This window comes from Moschus berezovskii, chromosome 19 (assembly GCF_049115385.1).
Source record: "Moschus berezovskii isolate FMDL1 chromosome 19, NW_MosBer_1.0, whole genome shotgun sequence".
In the NCBI taxonomy this organism is placed as follows: domain Eukaryota; kingdom Metazoa; phylum Chordata; class Mammalia; order Artiodactyla; family Moschidae; genus Moschus; species Moschus berezovskii.
The window spans coordinates 12895955-12914400 of NC_142478.1; the positions used below are offsets into that span (position 1 = coordinate 12895955).

An 18446-nucleotide genomic window follows, 5' to 3' on the forward strand; every position below is an offset into this window, starting at 1 on the left:
TGAGTTCCAATTCTTGCATCTTCTCATACCTAGAAAAACACTGACGTCATTAATGGTGAAATCTGCTTTGGCTATTAAAAAAAAATTTTTTTTTTTTACAATTAAAAGTCAAAATAGAGTAGCTATGGTTCAGACATCCTGGGAAATAACTATTTCCCAGATATCCTGAAAAATGATATTATGGGTGTGATTTCAGATTAGACGCTGTGACCTAATGTAGAACTTAATGCTCCTATAATACATTTTTGCTTCTGTACTTTGCTTGCTGCTCGTAAAACCAAAGTTACTCCATTTTAAGATAAGGTTGTTTTTAAGTAAAGATTCCTAAAATTGTTTTTGAAAAAATTAAAAAAAACAAAAAAAGAAAGAAAAAAAAAAGAAAATAAAATGAATAACCAACAAGGATCTACCTTATAGCACATGGAACTCTGCTCAATGTTATGTGGCAGCCTGGACTGGAGGGGAGTTTAGGGGAAAATGGATACATATATATGTGAGTCCGAGTTCCTTTGCAGTTCACCTGAAACTATCACATTGTTTGTTAGTTGGCTATACCCTAGTACCGGAGAAGGCAATGGCAAGCCACTCCAGTACTCTTGCCTAGAAAATCCCATGGACAGAGGAGCCTGGTAGGCTGCAGTCCATGGGGTCGCTACAAGTCAGATATGACTGAGCAACTTCACTTTCACTTTTCACTTTCACACGTTGGAGAAGGAAATGGCAACCCACTCCAGTGTTCTTGCCTGGAGAATCCCAGGGACAGGGGAGCCTGGTGGGCTGCCGTCTATGGGGTCACACAGAGTTGGACTCGAGTGAAGTGACTTAGCAGCAGCAGCATACCCCAGTACAAAAAAGGTTTTTTGAAAATGTGATGTATATGTATATTACCATATGTGAAACAGATTGCCAGTCCAGGTTCGATGCATGAGACAGGGTGCTCGGGGCTGGTGCACTGGGATGACCCTGAGGGATGGGATGGGGAGGGAGGTGGGAGGGGGGTTCAGGATGGGGAACACATGTACACCCATGGCTGATTCAAATCAATGTATGGCAAAAACCACTACAATATTGTAAAGTAATTAGCCTCCAATTAAAATTAATTAATTAATTTTTAAAAATGTGATGTATATAAACATGGAATATATATGTATAAGTATAAAAAAAAAACAAAAAAAATAAAAATGTTAAGAGTCCACCTTTGAAATAATTATGATAATAACCAGAGAATTAAAGAGTCACTATTTCTATTTTGACCCAAAGAGAAAAATAAAACCATGACCATCATCACATTTCAAGCTCAAAAATTCATGCTGCTGAGTTCAGAGAACAAATATTAGTACCCACAAAGTATTAGACATATAATTCACTGTAATAGGCTTGAAGATTTTTTTTTTCCCTATCTAAGGGTGACACTGGACTTCTAAATACTGGCTCAGAAGACACACAGGAATGCCATGGGAAGTAGAATGAGCATTTAGGAGGAGCCAGGCTGCTAAGTTGCGACCCAGGGTTCATAAAAAGCAACGATAAGACAACTGGTTATAGCAGTAGTCTCCACAGTTGACTCAACCCCATGTCATTTTTTTTCTTCAATAGCTGGGAAGGATTTAGTAAGTACAAATTAACTGGCCACAGGTTTGTTTGGTTATAGTAATTGTACATGGCACTCTTTAGTCTGGGTAAAATTCTTCTTTTGCTCCTCTGAACAGCTTGGGGATCTTAGTTCCCTGACCAGCAACTGAACCTGGAACCCAGCAGTCAAAGTGCAGAGACTTAACCACTAGACCATCAGGGAAGTCCTGGGTGCCTGGTAATTTTTATCATGGTCCATAAGAGTTTTCTGAGCAATCAAAGTCACTTGGACTCGGCCACATTGAGATAATACCTTTCCCTTCAAGATTTCTCTTCATCTTCCTGGCTACCAAAGGAAATGGTTCAAATCAGTCACTCCTGACACCCTTAAAAAATCTATTTCATTCAGGATAAACAATACTTTGGTTGGTTTGAAAAGATGTTTCTTAGACAGCCCAGCTACCTCCTACGCTGTAAGCGTTTCAAAGGGGGCTATAAAGAGAGTGACAGCTGCTTGAATTCAGAACTAGAAATTAAAATAAAAGCTATTAGAAGTGAAGAAAAGAACCCACACCACAGGGAGACAAGCTTGAAAGACTTCTTCTCTCTTCTATAAATTCAAGTTACCTGCCATGAACTTATTTTCACCACAGAAGCAGCTATGTATTTTTTTAAAGGCATTAAATAAGCCTTTTTCCCCACTCCAGAGAAAGGGGGAAATGTTCATCCCACACAGAAGCATAGCTATGATTATAGAGGAAGTCATATAAGAAGAAGCCTAGTGCTTTGTCGCTAATACGACGGGGGCTGAGCTTCAGGGAGGCATCTGGGGAGACGCCCATGCAGAGGAGGCAGCGTGCATGATTTATGGGCAGGCCACAACTCAGTCACAGCCCTGACATTCCGGCTGCCTTTTCCAACCCACTGATCTAATCACTGTAATAGTGAGACATAATCTGTCTGCATAGGCTGTCACTGAGTCAAGCACGGTCTTAGATTTAACTTCACAACACTGTAATTCCATGCTACGGAACCGTGACTTTGCTCTGAGAAGGTGACAAGAGGTCTTGACCCTCGGGAAGTTATTATCCAGGGTCCACCCATGAAGGATCATGCAAAAAATAAAAATGGTAAGAATCTAGAGAATATGACCAAGCCTAAGACAAAGACCTACCTGGGACTGACTGGTTACTTGGGTTGGTTATCCTTCTATGCACACTGAACAGATATGTCTACAAGGAAATGCCAATAGCTCTGAAAATCCACATCAACCAAGGTTTTACACCTGTTCTTCTCTCACATAAGGGCCGTGGTACAATTTGAGAGAGGATGGGGTAGCAACAATTTACTTACAAAAACATGTTTTCATGAAGGTCATTTTTTTTTTTTTTTAAATATCGGAGTATATATTGAAGAATCCTTGCATTCCTGGGATAAAGCCCACTTGGTCATGATGTACGATCTTCTTAATGTGTTGTTGGATTCTGATTGCTAGAATTTTGTTAAGGATTTTTGCATCTATGTTCATCAGTGATATTGGCCTATAGTTTTCTTTTTTTGTGGGGTCTTTACCAGGTTTTGGGATTAGGGTGATGGTGGCCTCATAGAATGAGTTTGGAAGTTTCCCTTCCTCAGCTATTTTCTGGAAGAGTTTGAGTAGAATAGGTGTTAGCTCTTCTCTAAATTTTTGGTAGAATTCAGCTGTGAAGCCGTCTGGACCTGGGTTTTTGTTTGCTGGGAGATTTTTGATTACAGTTTCAATTTCCATGCTTGTGATGGGTTTGTTCAGATTTTCTATTTCTTCCTGGTTCAGTTTTGGAAAGTTGTACTTTTCTAGGAATTTGTCCATTTCTTCCAGGTTATTCATTTTATTGCCATATAATTGCTGATAGTATTCTCTAATAATCCTTTGTATTTCTGTGTTGTCAGTTGTGATCTCTCCATTTTCATTTCTAATTTTATTGATTTGGTTCTTCTCCCTTTGTTTCTTGATGAGTCTGGCTAGTGGTTTGTCAATTTTATTCACCTTCTCAAAGAACCAGCTTTTGGCTTTGTTGATTTTTGCTATGGTCTCTTTTGTTTCTTTTGCATTTATCTCTGCCCTAATTTTTATGATTTCTTTCCTTCTACTGACCCTGGGGTTCTTCATTTCTTCCTTTTCTAGTTGCTTTAGATGTAGAGTTAGGTTATTTAGTTGACTTTTTTCTTGTTTCTTGAGGTATGCCTGTATTGTTATGAACTTCCCCCTTAGCACTGCTTTTACAGTGTCCCAGAGGTTTTGGGTTGTTGTGTTTTCATTTTCATTCATTCAACGTAATACACCACATTAACAAACTGAAAAATAAAAATCATATGATTATCTCAATAGATGCAGAGAAAGCCTTCGACAAAATTCAACATCCATTTTTGATAAAAACTCTCCAGAAAGTGGGAATTGAAGGGACATACCTCAACATAATAAAAGCTATATATGACAAACCCACAGCAAACATTATCCTCAATGGTGAAAAACTGAAAGCATTTCCCCTAAAGTCAGGAACAAGACAAGGGTGCCCACTCTCACCACTACTATTCAACATAGTTCTGGAAGTTTTGGCCACAGCAATCAGAGCAGAAAAAGACATAAAAGGAATACAAATTGGAAAAGAAGAAGTAAAGCTTTCACTGTTCGCTGATGACATGATCCTCTACACAGAAAACCCTAAAGACTCTACCAGAAAACTACTAGAGCTAATCAATGATTACAGCAAAGTTGCAGGATATAAAATCAACACACAGAAATCCCTTGCATTCCTATACACTAATAATGAGAAAATAGAAAGAGAAATTAAGGAAACTATTCCATTCGCTGTTGCAATGAAAACAATTAAAATACTTAGGAATATATCTACCTAAGGAAACAAAAGACTTGTACATAGAAAACTATAAAACACTAGTGCAAGTAATCAAAGAGGACATGAATAGATGGAGAAATATACCGTGTTCGTGGATTGGAAGAATAAATATTGTAAAAATGAGTATACTACCCAAAGTAATTTATACATTCAATGCAATCCCTATCAAGCTACCAACAATATTTTTCACAGAACTAGAACAAATAATCTCACAATTTGTATGGAAATACAAAAAACCTCGAATAGCCAAAGCAATCTTGAGGAAGAAGAATGGAACTGGAGGAATTAACCTGCCAGACTTCAGGCTCTATTACAAAGCCACAGTCATCAAGACAGTATGGTACTGGCATAAAGACAGAAATATAGATCAATGGAACAAAATAGAAAGCCCAGAGATAAACCCACGCTCCTATGGACACCTTATCTTCGACAAAGGAGGCAAGAATATAAAATGGAGAAAAGACAGTCTCTTTAACAAGTGGTGCTGGGAAAACTGGTCAGCCACTTGTAAAAGAATGAAACTAGAACACTTCCTAACACCATACACCAAAATAAACTCAAAATGGATTAAAGATCTAAATGTAAGACCAGAAACTATAAAACTCCTAGAGGAGAACGTAGGCAAAACACTCTCCGACATAAATCACAGCAGGATCCTCCAAGACCCACCTCCCAGAATATTGGAAATAAAAGCAAAAATAAACAAATGGGACCTAATTAAAATCAAAAGCTTCTGCACAGCAAAGGAAACTCTAAGCAAGGTGAGAAGACAACCTTCAGAATGGGAGACAATAATAGCAAATGAAGCAACTGATAAAGGATTAATCTCCAAATTATACAAGCAGCTCCTGCAGCTTAATTCCAGAAAACTAAGTGACCCAATCAAAAAATGGGCCAAAGAACTAAACAGACATTTCTCCAAAGAAGACATAAAGATGGCTAATAAACACATGAAAAAATGCTCAACATCCCTCATCATCAGAGAAATGCAAATCAAAACCACAATGAGATACCATTTCACACCAGTCAGAATGGCTGCTATCCAAAAGTCTACATGCAATAAGTGCTGGAGAGGGTGTGGAGAGAAGGGAACCCTCTTACACTGTTGGTGGGAATGCAAACTAGTACAGCCACTATGGAGAACAGTGTGGAGATTCCTCAGAAAACTGGAAATAGAACTACCATATGATCCAGCGATCGCACTCCTGGGCATACACACCGAGGAAACCAGAATTGAAAGAGACACATGTACTCCAATGTTCATTGCAGCACTGTTTATAATAGCCAGGACATGGAAGCAACCTAGATGTCCATCTGCAGATGAATGGATAAGAAAGCTTTGGTACATATACACAATGGAGTATTTCTCAGCCATCAAAAAGAATGCATTTGAATCAGTTTTAATGAGGTGGATGAAATTGGAGCCAATTATACAGAGTGAAGTAAGCCAGAAAGAAGAACATCAATACCGTATATTAACGTATATATATGGAATTTAGAAAAATGGTAACCTGAACCCTGTATAAGAGACTGCAAAAGAGACATAGGCATTTAGAACAGTCTTTGGGACTCTGTGGGAGAGGGTGAAGGTGGAATGATTGGAGAGAATGGAATTGAATTGTAGCATGTATATTATCATAAGTGACCAGTCCAGGTTCGACGCATAAATTTTCCTCTGTTCAAAAATAAATAAATAAATAAATAAATATCGGAGTATAGTTGATTAAGCCCATATAGATGGGCCTCCCTGGTGGCACAGGGATAATGAATCTGCCTGTTAATGCAGGAGATGCAAGAGGCTCAGGTTCAATCCTGGGTCAGGAAGATTGCCTTGAGAAGGAAATGGCAACCCGCTCCAGTAATCTTTCCTGGAGAAGTCCATGGACAGAGGAGCCTGGTGGGCTACAGTTTATGGGGTCACAAAGAGGCAGACACGACTGAGCACACACATGGTTGATTAACAATGCCGTGTTGGTTTCAAGTGTACAGCAAAGTGATTCAGCTGTACATATACAGGTGTCTACTCCTTTTCAAATTCTTTTTCCATTTAAGTTATTACAGAGTACTGAGTAGAGTCCCCTGTGTTACACAGTAGGTCCTTGTTGATCATTTTAACTATAGCAGTTGTGCACGTCAATCCCAAACTCCTCATTTATCCCTCTAAAGATACTGTGTTGGGCCTGAGATTAGGGAGTGCATAACTGCCATGACTGTCAGCCTTCCATCCTTGACGTCTACTGAAATAACCATCTTTGAGTGTGGTGGGTGCTGCCTGTCCTTTACAAAAGCCTATGAATGAATGGATATGTCTGTGAGGCAAAGTAGGAGAAAACTGAGTTCTGTAATACACTCTTCATAATTTATGACACACACTTTCTCTAGGAAGACAACATTTTAGTCACTATGTAGCATTTCTCTAGTGACTCTTTATATACACTACTTAACCAAACCTATTTTCTAGAGCAGTTATACATAACAATATGTACTGAGGACACTAACGAAATGAGATTATTTCTTCCTTCTGATGAGAAGATGGTCTAAATATTTTCATTTAAAAAAGGCCTCAGGACCAGACTAAAATATAAACACAAGGAATAGATTTACCTATGAGCCTGCACTGTTGTTGATGACGTCTGTTTTAATGACCTGCCTTCATCTTCCACATCTGATCAGTTCAGAAGTCTCAAACCTGCTTTAACATCTCTACCAGACAACTATTTATTTTCAATTCCTACTGCTGACTCAAGCAACCTAAGCTTAAATTATCAACCCAGCCTTTTTCGAAAGCCTTCTTGATTCCTACTGACAGATTTGTTCTAATCTGCTTTTAGAGACTAACGCGTATCAGGACAGGTTCCCTCCTTTAAGAAAGGAGAGGAAAAGTCCCGTCTCGTTGTTAATCCACCTCCCCTCAACAGTCGTGTTTTCACATTTTTGCTTAGAGCTCTGCATTGTCATCATGTTCTCTACCACAGGGTAGGACTATAATACATGTTCAACAAAATGTGCTGCAGTTAGCACATCGGGGATCCAAGTGGGAAAGTGCCAACCTAACGATACCCAAGTAAGCACCACTCTAAAATAATATCAAATCTTGCCAATTGGCTTGCAAGATGATTTTGTTTTCAACTCATTATAAGTCATATTTTTTATGTTGTCTAAACAAACAAACTGCTATATCATGTACAAAAGAAGATAGGCATAGAATACCTAATTACCCAAAAAGATACAAATAAAAACTAGTCCTGTGAATGTCTAGTTCTGTTTAAAATTAGAGCTAGCATACAGGAAGAATTGGAGAGCTCAGTCAAAATTCAGATGACAATCTTCTCACTCACTCCCAACCTTCTTTTAAAACGTTTCTTCTGCCTTGAATAGAAAATAGCAAAGAATATACTACATGTAGCCTCATGAACATTCCTTATACATGAGGACATTAAAACAAACAAAAGTCTCTCTTTATATGAAAGGGTACTAAAGGTTGAGGGGCCAGCCCCATCCACCAGACACCACAGCGGGAGCCACAGTCCCACCATAAGAAAGCACACGCTGCCCACACAGTGAACATTCCCTGAGTACCTAGCTCTGGTGGACCAGTCAGGAAACACTTCTGAGCCCCATAGGGAATCTCCTAAATGAGGCCATTCCTTCAATTCAGGAAGAGAGAGCTGATTTACCTAATACATAATGTCAACTACAAATTGACACCTGCCATCCAACTCCATGAGGATTAAATCATGAGCTGCTGCAGTTGCTGATTTTCAATACCCTCTGGAAGGAATTCATGGTGTGGAGAGTAGAAATGAGGCACTCTGTGCTCTGGGAAACTGACAGGACAGGTTTTTAGAAAGTTAGATATTCTCAGGAGCTGATTTTATGAGCACAATTCTTATATCTACTCATATCCAGAAAAGCACTAAAATCCTTCATGGTGACAACAGATCCTTGTGACTAGTAGAAACCTTCTGAAAAGAAGAATATGTGTTTCATTGCATGTACTCCCCCTTTGCTGAAATCACATATATACTGACCACCACCATACACACACACTCCCACACCCCGCCACCTCTTTGGAGCAGTTTCTCATAGCTATCTGAAATTTTGTCTCCCAGGCTATAGTTCTCATTTTGCCCCAAATAAAACTCACAACTTTCACATTGTGCATTTTTTTTAAGTCAGTAATAGCTGCTGCTGCTAAGTCGTGTCAGTCGTGTCCGACTCTGTGCAACCCCATAGACGGCAGCCCAACAGGCTCTTCTGTCCTTGGGATTCTCCAGGCAAGAATACTGGAGTGGGTTGCCAAAAGGAGACAAAATGACAAGACAATGGAATATGTTCCAACTAAAGAAAAAGACAAAGCCTCAGAAAAAGAACAAAAGAAAGCAAAGACAAGCAATTTACCTGTCAAGAGTTCAAAGTAATAGTCAAGAAGGTACTCACTAAACTTGGGAGAAGAACCAATGAATACAATGAGAACTTCAACAAAGAGACATTAAAGATAAGAAAGTACCAAACACAAGTTATAACTGAACTGAAAAATACACTATAGGGACTCAACAGGCTAAATGAGGCAAGAAAATGAATCAGCAAGCTGGAAGACAAAACAATAGGACTCACCCAGACAGAGCAGCGAAAAGAAAAAAAAGAATTGAAGTGAAGATAAGCTAAGGGATCTTTGGGACAACATCAAGCAGAATATATTCATACAGAGCAGTGCCAGGAGAAGAGGGAGAGAAAGGAGCAGAAAAGCTACCTGAAGAAATAGTGGTTGAAAACCTCCCTAATCTGTGGAAGGAAACAGACTTTCCAAGGGTCCAGGAAGCCCAAGAGTTCCAAACAAGATGAAACCAAAAAGACACACACCAAGACATACAGTTAAAATGGTAAAAGTTAAGGATAAAGAGAGAATTCTAAAAGCAGCAAGAGAAAAACAATTTGTTGTATACAAGCAAAATCCCATAAGGCTATTAGCCCTATAAGGTTATTAGCAAAGCCCCATAAGGCTATTAGGCCAGAGGGAGTGATACAACATATTCAAAGTGCTGAAAGAAAAAAGCTTCCAACCAAGAATTCTGTACCCACAAAGTTATCATTCAGAACTGAAGCAGAGATTAAGAGTTTCCCAGATAAGTTAAAGCTAAAGGAGTTTATCACCACTAAATCCACCCTGTAAGAAATGCTAAAACAAATTTTTCAAGCTGAAAAGAAATGGCACTAATAATGAGATAATATATAAAAGTAAAACAATCACTGGAAAAGGTAAACATATAATAATGAATCAACCACTTAAAACACAAATATGAAGGTTAAAATACGAAAAGTAGTAAAACTAAAATTAAAATAGTTAAAAGATGCACAAAATAAAAAGATGTAAAATGTGTCATCAAAAGTATAAAATGTGGGGACTTCCCTGGTCCAGTGGTTAAGACTCTGTGTTCCAATGCAGGGAATATGTGTTAGATCCCTGTCTAGGGAATTAAGAACCCACATGATGTGCAGTGTGGCCAAAAATAAATTAATTAATTAAAAGTTACTAAAATAATTTTTTTCAAAGGTATAAAATGTGATGGGGGAGTAAAAAGATAAATTTGGACACATTCCAAAGCTTTAAGCACCTATCAACTTAAAATAGGCTGCGGCTATCAACTTAAAATGGGCTACTATGAAAATGTTATATGTGAATCTCATTGAAACCATGAGAAAAAGCTTATAGTAAACACACAGAAGAAAATGATGAAGAAATGTCAATATACCACACATACTCACACACAAAACCACCAAGACAAAAGAAGCTATTAATAGGAAGAGAAGGAACAGAGAACTACAAGAACAGCCAGAAAACAATTAACATAAAGGCAATAAGCACATTCCTATCAATAATTGTTTTAAATGTAAAAAGACTAAATTTTACAATCAAAAGAGAGAACGGCTGACTGGAGACAGACTTCAACAGACAGGGCACATACAAACTCAAAGTGAAGGGACATAAAAAAGACATTTCACATGAATGGAAATAAAAGGAAGCTGGAGAAAACTCTACTCATATCAGACAAAATGTTCTTTAAAACAAAGACTGTAATAAAACACAAAGAAGGGCATTATATAATGATAAAGGTGTTGATACAGCAAGAAGAGATAAGATTTATAAATGAATACGCACCCAGTGGAGAAGCACAAGATATACAAAAGCAAGTACTAATGGACATACAAAGAGATTGATTAAAGGCAATACAATTATAGTGGGGGACTTTAACACCTCACTTACATCAGTGGGTAGATCATCCAGACAGAAAATCAATAAGGAAACAATGAATTTAAACGGTGCATTAGATCAGATGGACTTAATAAATATCTACAAATACAGAACATTCCATCCAAAAGCAGAATATACACTCATTTAAAGTGCACGTGGAACATTTTCCAAGATAGGTTACATGTTATTTCACTAGTTTCAAGACTGAAATTATACATCAAGCATTTTCTCTAACCACAGTAGTATGAAACTAGAAATCAATCACAAGGAAAAAAAAAAGTAAAACCCACAAAATCATAAAGGTAAGTAGGCTACTGAGGAACCAATGCATCAAAGAAATCAAAGGAGAGATAAAAAATATTTAGAGATAAAAACAGAAATACAACATGCCAAAATCAATGAGATGCAGCAAAGAAAGTTCACAGCAATACAGGCCTACCTTAAGAAATAAGAATATTTCCAATTAGACAACCTAACTTCACATCTAGAGAAACCAGAAAAAGAAGAACAAAGTCCAAAATCAGTAGAAGGAAGGGAATAATAGAGTGAAAATGATGAAACAGAGATGAAAAAACAATAAAAAAGATCAATGAAACTATAAGCTGGTTTTCTGAAAAGACAAACAAAAACTGACAAGCCTTCAGTTAGACTTACTGAGAAAAAAAAGAGAGGACTCAACTAAATAAAATCAGAGATGAAAGAGGGGAAGTAACAACTACAGAAATACAAAGAATCATGAAAAACTATTACAAACAATTATAAACTAACAAACTGTGGACAACCTAGAAGAAATGGGTCAATTCCTAAAAACATGAAATTTTCTAATACTAAATCATGAAGAAAGAGAGTATCGACTAGATCAATTACTAGTAAGGAGGTTGAAACAGTAATCAAAAATCTCTCAACAAACAAAAACCCAGTCAGATAGCTTCACTAGCAAATTCTACAAATCACTCAAAGATTTAAAACCCAGCCTGCTCAAGCATTTCCAAAAAAAAAAAAAAGAAAAGGAGAGAAATTTTTCATACACTTTTTATGAAGCCAGAATTACCCTGATGCTAAAACCAGATAAGAACATCACAAAAAAGAGAAAATGACAGGCCAATACCTTGATGAATATACATGAAAAAAATTCTCAACAAAATATTAGCAAATGAAATTCAACAATTAGATTAAAAGGATCTTACATCATTATCAATTGGGATTTATTCCAGGGATGTAAGATTGGTTCAACACCCATATATCAATCAATATGATATATCACATTAGCAAAGCTAAAGAATAAAAACCATATGATCATCTCAATAGATGACAAAAAAAGCATTTCACAAAATTCAACATCCATTTATGGTAAAAACTCTCAACAAAGTGCATATAAAGGGCATGAACCTTTACATAATTAAGGCCATATGTGACAAATCCACAGATAACATCATATTCTAACAGTGAAAAGCTGAAAGTTTTTCCTGAAGATTAGGAACAAGACAAGGATGCCCACTCTCACCTTACTTTTATTGAACACAGTACTGAAAGTCCTAGTCACAATAATTATGTAAGAAAAGAAATAAAATACATCAGAACTAGAAAGGAAGAAATAAAACTGTCACTATCCACAGATGACATAATACCATATATAGAAAACTCTAAAAAGCTTCCATCAAAAAAAAAAAGACAGAATAAATGAATTCATTAAAGTTGCAAGATACAAAAGCAACATATAGAATTTTGTGGCTTTTATATACACTAACAGCAAACTACCAGAAACAGAAATTAAGAAAACAATCCCATTTAAAATTGCATCAAAAATAATGAAATACCTGGTAATCAATTTAACCAAGGAGGTGAAAGACCGGTAAACTGACAATTATAAGACACTAGAAAGAAATCAAAGGAGACACAAATAAATGGAAAGATAGTCCATGCTCACAGATTAGAAAAATATTGCTAAAATATCTATGCTATCTACAGATTCAATGAAATTCCTATCAAAATGCCAATGGCATATTCCACAGAACCAGAACAAATAATTCTAAAAATTGTATGGAACCACAAAAGACCCCAAATAGCCCAAACAATCTTGAGAAAGAACAACAAAGCTGGAGGTATTATATGCCCTTTATTCCAAGTATACTACAAAGCTATAGTAATCCAAACAGTATGGTACTGGAACAAAAACAGACATATAGGTCAAAGAAACAGAACTGAGATTCCAGAAATAAACTTTCACACACATGGACAATTAAATTATGGAACAAATAACATAAAATGTAGAAATGACAGTCTCTTCAATAGCACTGGGAAAACTAGACAGCCACATGCAAAAGAATCACCAGACACAAAAATTAACTCAAAATGGATTAAACACTTGAATGTAAAAAGCTGAAACCATAAAATACCTTGATGAAAACATAGGCAGTAAACTCACGGACATTGGTCATAGCTAATTTTTTTGTGGCTCTGACTCCAAAGGTAAGGGAAACAGAAACAAATAAACAAATGAGAATACATCAATCCTGCACAGCAAAAGAAACTATCAACAAAATACAAGGCAGCCTACAGAACGGAAGGAGATACTAGCAGACCACACATACAATAAGGCTTAACACTTTTAAGTGTCAAACTATATACAGAACTCATACAGATTAACAACAGAAACGAAAAATAAATAAAACAACCCAAGTTAAAATTGGGCTGAGGGCTTCCCTGGTGGTCCAGCGGTTTAAAGCTGCCTTGCAATGCAGGGGACACAGATTCGACCCCTGGTCTGAGAAGATCCTACATGTTGTGGGGCAACTAAACCCATGAGCCACAGCCACTGAAGCCCACATGGCCTAGAGCCTGTGCTCCTTAGAGAAGCCACCACGATGACAAGCCCACGGACCACAAAGAGGAGGAACCCGGAGTCACTGCAGCTACAGAAAGCTCACAGGCAACAACGAAGATCTAGGGCAGCCAAAAATAAGGTGATGAATCAACAAGACTTTAAAACGGGCAGAGAACATGAACACTTTCCAAAGAAGACACAGGAATGCCCAAAAGACACATGAAAAGATGTTCAACATAATCCATTATGAGGAAAATGCAAAACAAAATCACAATGAGATATCACCACACACCGGTTAGAATGACTGTTATCAAAGATAAGAAAATGCTGGAGAGGCTGTGGAGAAGAGAGAACCCTGGAGCACTGCTGGTGGGAAAGCCACTAGGGAAATGGCATTTGCTACAGCCATTAGGGAAAACAGTTCCTCCGGAGATTAAGAATAGAACCACCACGTGACCCGGCTATTCCACTTCTGAGTATTCACCTGAAGAACACAAAAACATTCATTCGAAAAGACACATGCACCCCGGCTTTCACTGCAGCATTATTTATAATAGCCAAGATATGGAAACCAACCTGTGTCCACTGACAGATGAATGGATATATATATATATACGTACCATATATATTGCATGTGTATATATGTAACTCAGCCATGAAAAAGAATGGAATCCTGATATCTGTGACAACAAAGAAGGACCCTGGAAGTATTTTGCTATATGAAGTAAGCCAGAGAGAGAAAGACAAATAACTATATTATTTCACTCACATGTGGAATCTTAAAAAACAAAACAAACAAAATAAAACAAATACACAGATACAGAGAACAGATAAGAGGTTATCAGAGGGAAAGAGGGTTGGGAAGTGGATGAAAGGGTTGAAGGTCAACTGTATGGTGATGGATGATAACTAACTTGTGGTGGTGATTAACCTCTAGTGTATATAGATGTCAAATTATAATGTACATCTGAAATCCATATAATTAAAAAAGAGGTAGTAAGGACATAAATTTGGAGTGGGCAGGTGAAAACAAAAACACAACATATATTAACTTTTTTCAAGTTACTTTAGTACCACTTCTGAGGAAATAAAAACACAGCAACATAAGTTGAGAATAAAATAAAAGGGAGCCTTTGATTTTTTCATCTACTTTTTACCACTGCGCAGCCTACCTCATATTTCACTATTTCACAACTGACTTAAAGCTAAAGCTACTCAGCTTTAAGGTTTTTAGACTATAAAATGCTATATTAAAGTGAACAATATGGCTTCTACAAAATAATAAGAATTTCAGAAAAGATTTAACAGTTGCTCTAAAAATCTAGCTAGATACTATATCCATTTCAGTTCATATTAATCATCAACAGAGATCCTTAGGAAACTAAATCGTAGTTTTCTGCAAATAACAAGTCTAATACCATTAAATCACGTATTAACAAAGGAAAATAATGAGCCTGCCTATGCAGTATGGCTAAATGTGCCAATGCCAATTAAACCTTTGCTAAAGATACTAAGTATCTTTAATTAAATTTGTGTGTGGGGGAGGGGTATTAAAAAAACATAATAAGAACCATGTATAACAGCAGAGGATGTCTCTCCCAGTTCACACAGGCAAAGCTAGGACTCTCCACTTTTCCAGCCTATCCTACTTCAGCTCATGCCATCAGGCTTGCTGACTGGTAATAATGACTTTCTGATTTGCTACATGCTGAACTGAAACCAATTCTAAGTGTTTTCCAGGGTTGGCTGTTCCATACATCACATATTATAGTTTCACATCCTACTGCATGCAGAAGAAGAAATAACATACTACAAACCACTTCACTCAAATACCAAATCTGTGACCAAAAAAACTTAAGAAAATCCTCCAAGAGCACAACACTGCAAAGCAACTATACCCCAGTAAAAAGTTTTTTTTAAAAAAAAAAAGAAAGAAAGAAAAAGAAAATCTCTTGTTATCCAAACTAATTCCTTGAATCTTGGCAAATAAATTACCTAACTTGAAACAAAAATAATTTGTACTGGACTCCATTAAATCTATCTTGTACTACAGTGAATAAATGGGGGGAAGGGTGGAAACACACTTGCATTTAAATTTTCTATTACACTCAAACCAAACAACTTGGAAAAATAAATCAACCAAAATTGGCCATAACGCATCAGTTCAGTTCAGTCGCTCAGTCATGTCTGACTCTTTGTGACCCCATGAATCACAGCACACTAGGCCTCCCTGTCCATCACCAACTCCCGGAGTTCACTCAAACTCTTGTCCATCGAGTCGGTGATGCCATCCAGCCATCTTATACTTTAACCAAAACTAGATAAACATGAGAAGTGACCCAATGACCATGAATAAGAAAAAAAATGCATAAAAATATTAAACTTTTGAAAATTCCAAATAGATGACTCAGACTACTAAAAAACATTTAGTCCTGGTGATAAGAGATTTTTAATTTTTTTTGAAAGGGTAGAGTTTTCAGTATGCTAAATAATCAATAACAAAGCTTTTCAGTATCCTTTTTCTGTATGCTTCCTTTCAAAAGCATTTTCACCACCTCTTCATTTATTTCCTTTTTCAGAATATGCGGAATATGGCTCCCACTTTGTTCTCTCTGAAACAATCCTTTTTCACACAACTTGAGTTTCACTAAAGCTGAGCTACAAATAGTTGAGGTGAAGGGAGAAGATAAATAACAGTTTTTAGTTGCTTTATCTTACGACCTGTGAAATAAAATCACTCCATGACCAAAATCATGAACTTTTGTGATTGTAACACCATTAAAAAAAAAACAAAAAACCAAACGCTGAAATCAAGAATTAACATAAAGTTTATAAAAAGACAAAATGTAGATTAAAACATCATATAAGTAGTGAATATAAAAACAGACTAAAGGAATTAAATATTTGTCAATCTTTTTTCCTTATAATTAAAAATTTTAAAGAATTATTATGTAGCCTAAAAATCAGAAAAGCTATGATTGTACACCATTTTGAATATATCCATAAAAAATATGCTAAATACCACTTCAGCAGTTTCTTACCCATTAATAATAATTACTCAGCAACCCAATGATCAAGAGATTAGTAAACTATATTCACATGACTGGATACTCTGACTCAGTTGCTAAAAATACCTGCCCCCCAAGTAGATGCAACTCTAAAACAAAAGGTCCCTCCTTGGTCATTTCTTTTATGAAATGAGAAACAATTCGATTTTGCTTAAAGTTGATGAGCCTGTGTAGGTACTGTTTCACGTCAGCTTGATTTCCTTCCCCCACCTACTTTCCAACATTTGTCTCATTCACTAATCTTTTAACACTTCCACCAGAGGACAAGTGAGATAAAAGTCAAGGTGCAATTCAAACCAGTCAGCTTTACTCCTTATTAGTAACTCTGTAGAGACACTTAATGTGGGGAAAGAAAAAAAGAGGAGAGGATAAAAAGTTAGCTGGGCTGAGAAGCTGAAACTAAGGACTAAAAGGCAGCTCTGAAACTAGAGGCTGCTTTAAATCACAGGGCTTCCCTGGTGACTCAGACGGTAAATAATCTGCCTGCAATGTGGGAGACCTGGGTTCGATCCCTGGATCAGGAAGATTTCCTGGAGAAGGGAAGGGCTACCCACTCCAGTATTCTTGCCTGGAGAATCCCATGGACAGAGGAGTCTGGCAGGCTACAGTCCATAGGGTCGCAAAGAGTTGGACATGACTAAGGCAATAACACAACAAATCATGCCCTTACTCTGGAAAATATGGATGTGATTGCAAAACTAACACTTGTATCACATGCACGTATGTCTTAAATACTTTAAAAGAATATTGGAATGCCTTTGCCCTCAATGTTATTACAGGAGGCATTCTGAGTCCTCCTGCACAGACCCCCTGGGAGTTAAAGACACATGTCACTTGCTGGCTTGGATCTTTGGATATCAGCTATACAGCTGCTTATGATGGAGGTACTGGATTTGTTTCTATCTTCATTTCTTCCCTCCCTTTGACAATCACTTCATACCTCCAAACCAATAAAACCTTGGTAGTTTTAATCTTATTCTCCACACCAATGATCACATGGTTACAAATCAGTAACTGGGTGTGTCCAATGAGCGCACAGCCTTGTTTTGTAAGGATCACTGTTTAAATTCCCATTTGAGACAGGTGGCAACCACAGGACAACAGTAGCTGGAACAGGGTGGTTTGGATGGACAGTGAGGGCTTCCACTGATCAGAGTCCCGGAGTAGCCTGGTCCACTTGGTCCAGCCCCAACCATGGGCAGTTTGCCGCCTCTGCCACAGGATAAGACACCTGCCTCAGAAGACTAAGTCAGAAAACTGGGGCAAGGATGGTGCAGAAGCACAGACCCAGTGCGACTGCGACCTGCGCCTTTGATCTCAAAGCACTGAACATCAGACTGGATCTGCTCTGCTCACAGAAGACCTGTTTTGACTTCAGTTCCTCTTCCATCTGTCTCAGGGTTACGTCACCTCACAGGAGGTCACACAAGCCTCCCAAAAAAGAAACGTAAGCTGTCTTTTTCAAAGTAAAAAAAGAACCATGCATAACAAAGAGAAACGCAAACTGGAACTCTGCATGCTCTCCCTGACACAAGAGCTTCACCACCCCCCATCGTTAATCTGAAAAGATTATAATCTTAAGGGCAGAAGGAAACTAAAAACACAAAGCATGGGAAACTATGGCCTGTCCTGGGGACAAAGGCAAGAAGGAAAATGGAACGAACATCTTACCATCTTCCAGTTCAAGACAGAGATTATATACAGCCACGGGTCTCTTAATCCTCTGGCCCTGCCTCTTCGATTGTCTGGGCGGAGCATTTGGGGGTGCTGACAGGGGGACTGGCTCAGGCAATGTGGCATCAGGCGGGGTCCTAAAAATCTGCCATCAAAACATA

At 37.6% G+C, this 18446-nt stretch overlaps 1 protein-coding gene across 2 annotated transcripts in view; it reads right to left on the bottom strand.

The window, feature by feature from the left end:
* Positions 1-18446, bottom strand: part of ARHGAP10 (Rho GTPase activating protein 10) — a 389578-nt gene that overhangs the window by 47080 nt on the left and 324052 nt on the right. For both annotated transcript variants that reach the window (XM_055405626.2, XM_055405628.2), the window contains one exon: positions 18283-18430. In XM_055405626.2, the coding sequence (XP_055261601.1) occupies positions 18283-18430 (148 nt within the window). The remainder of the gene's footprint in view (positions 1-18282; positions 18431-18446) is intronic.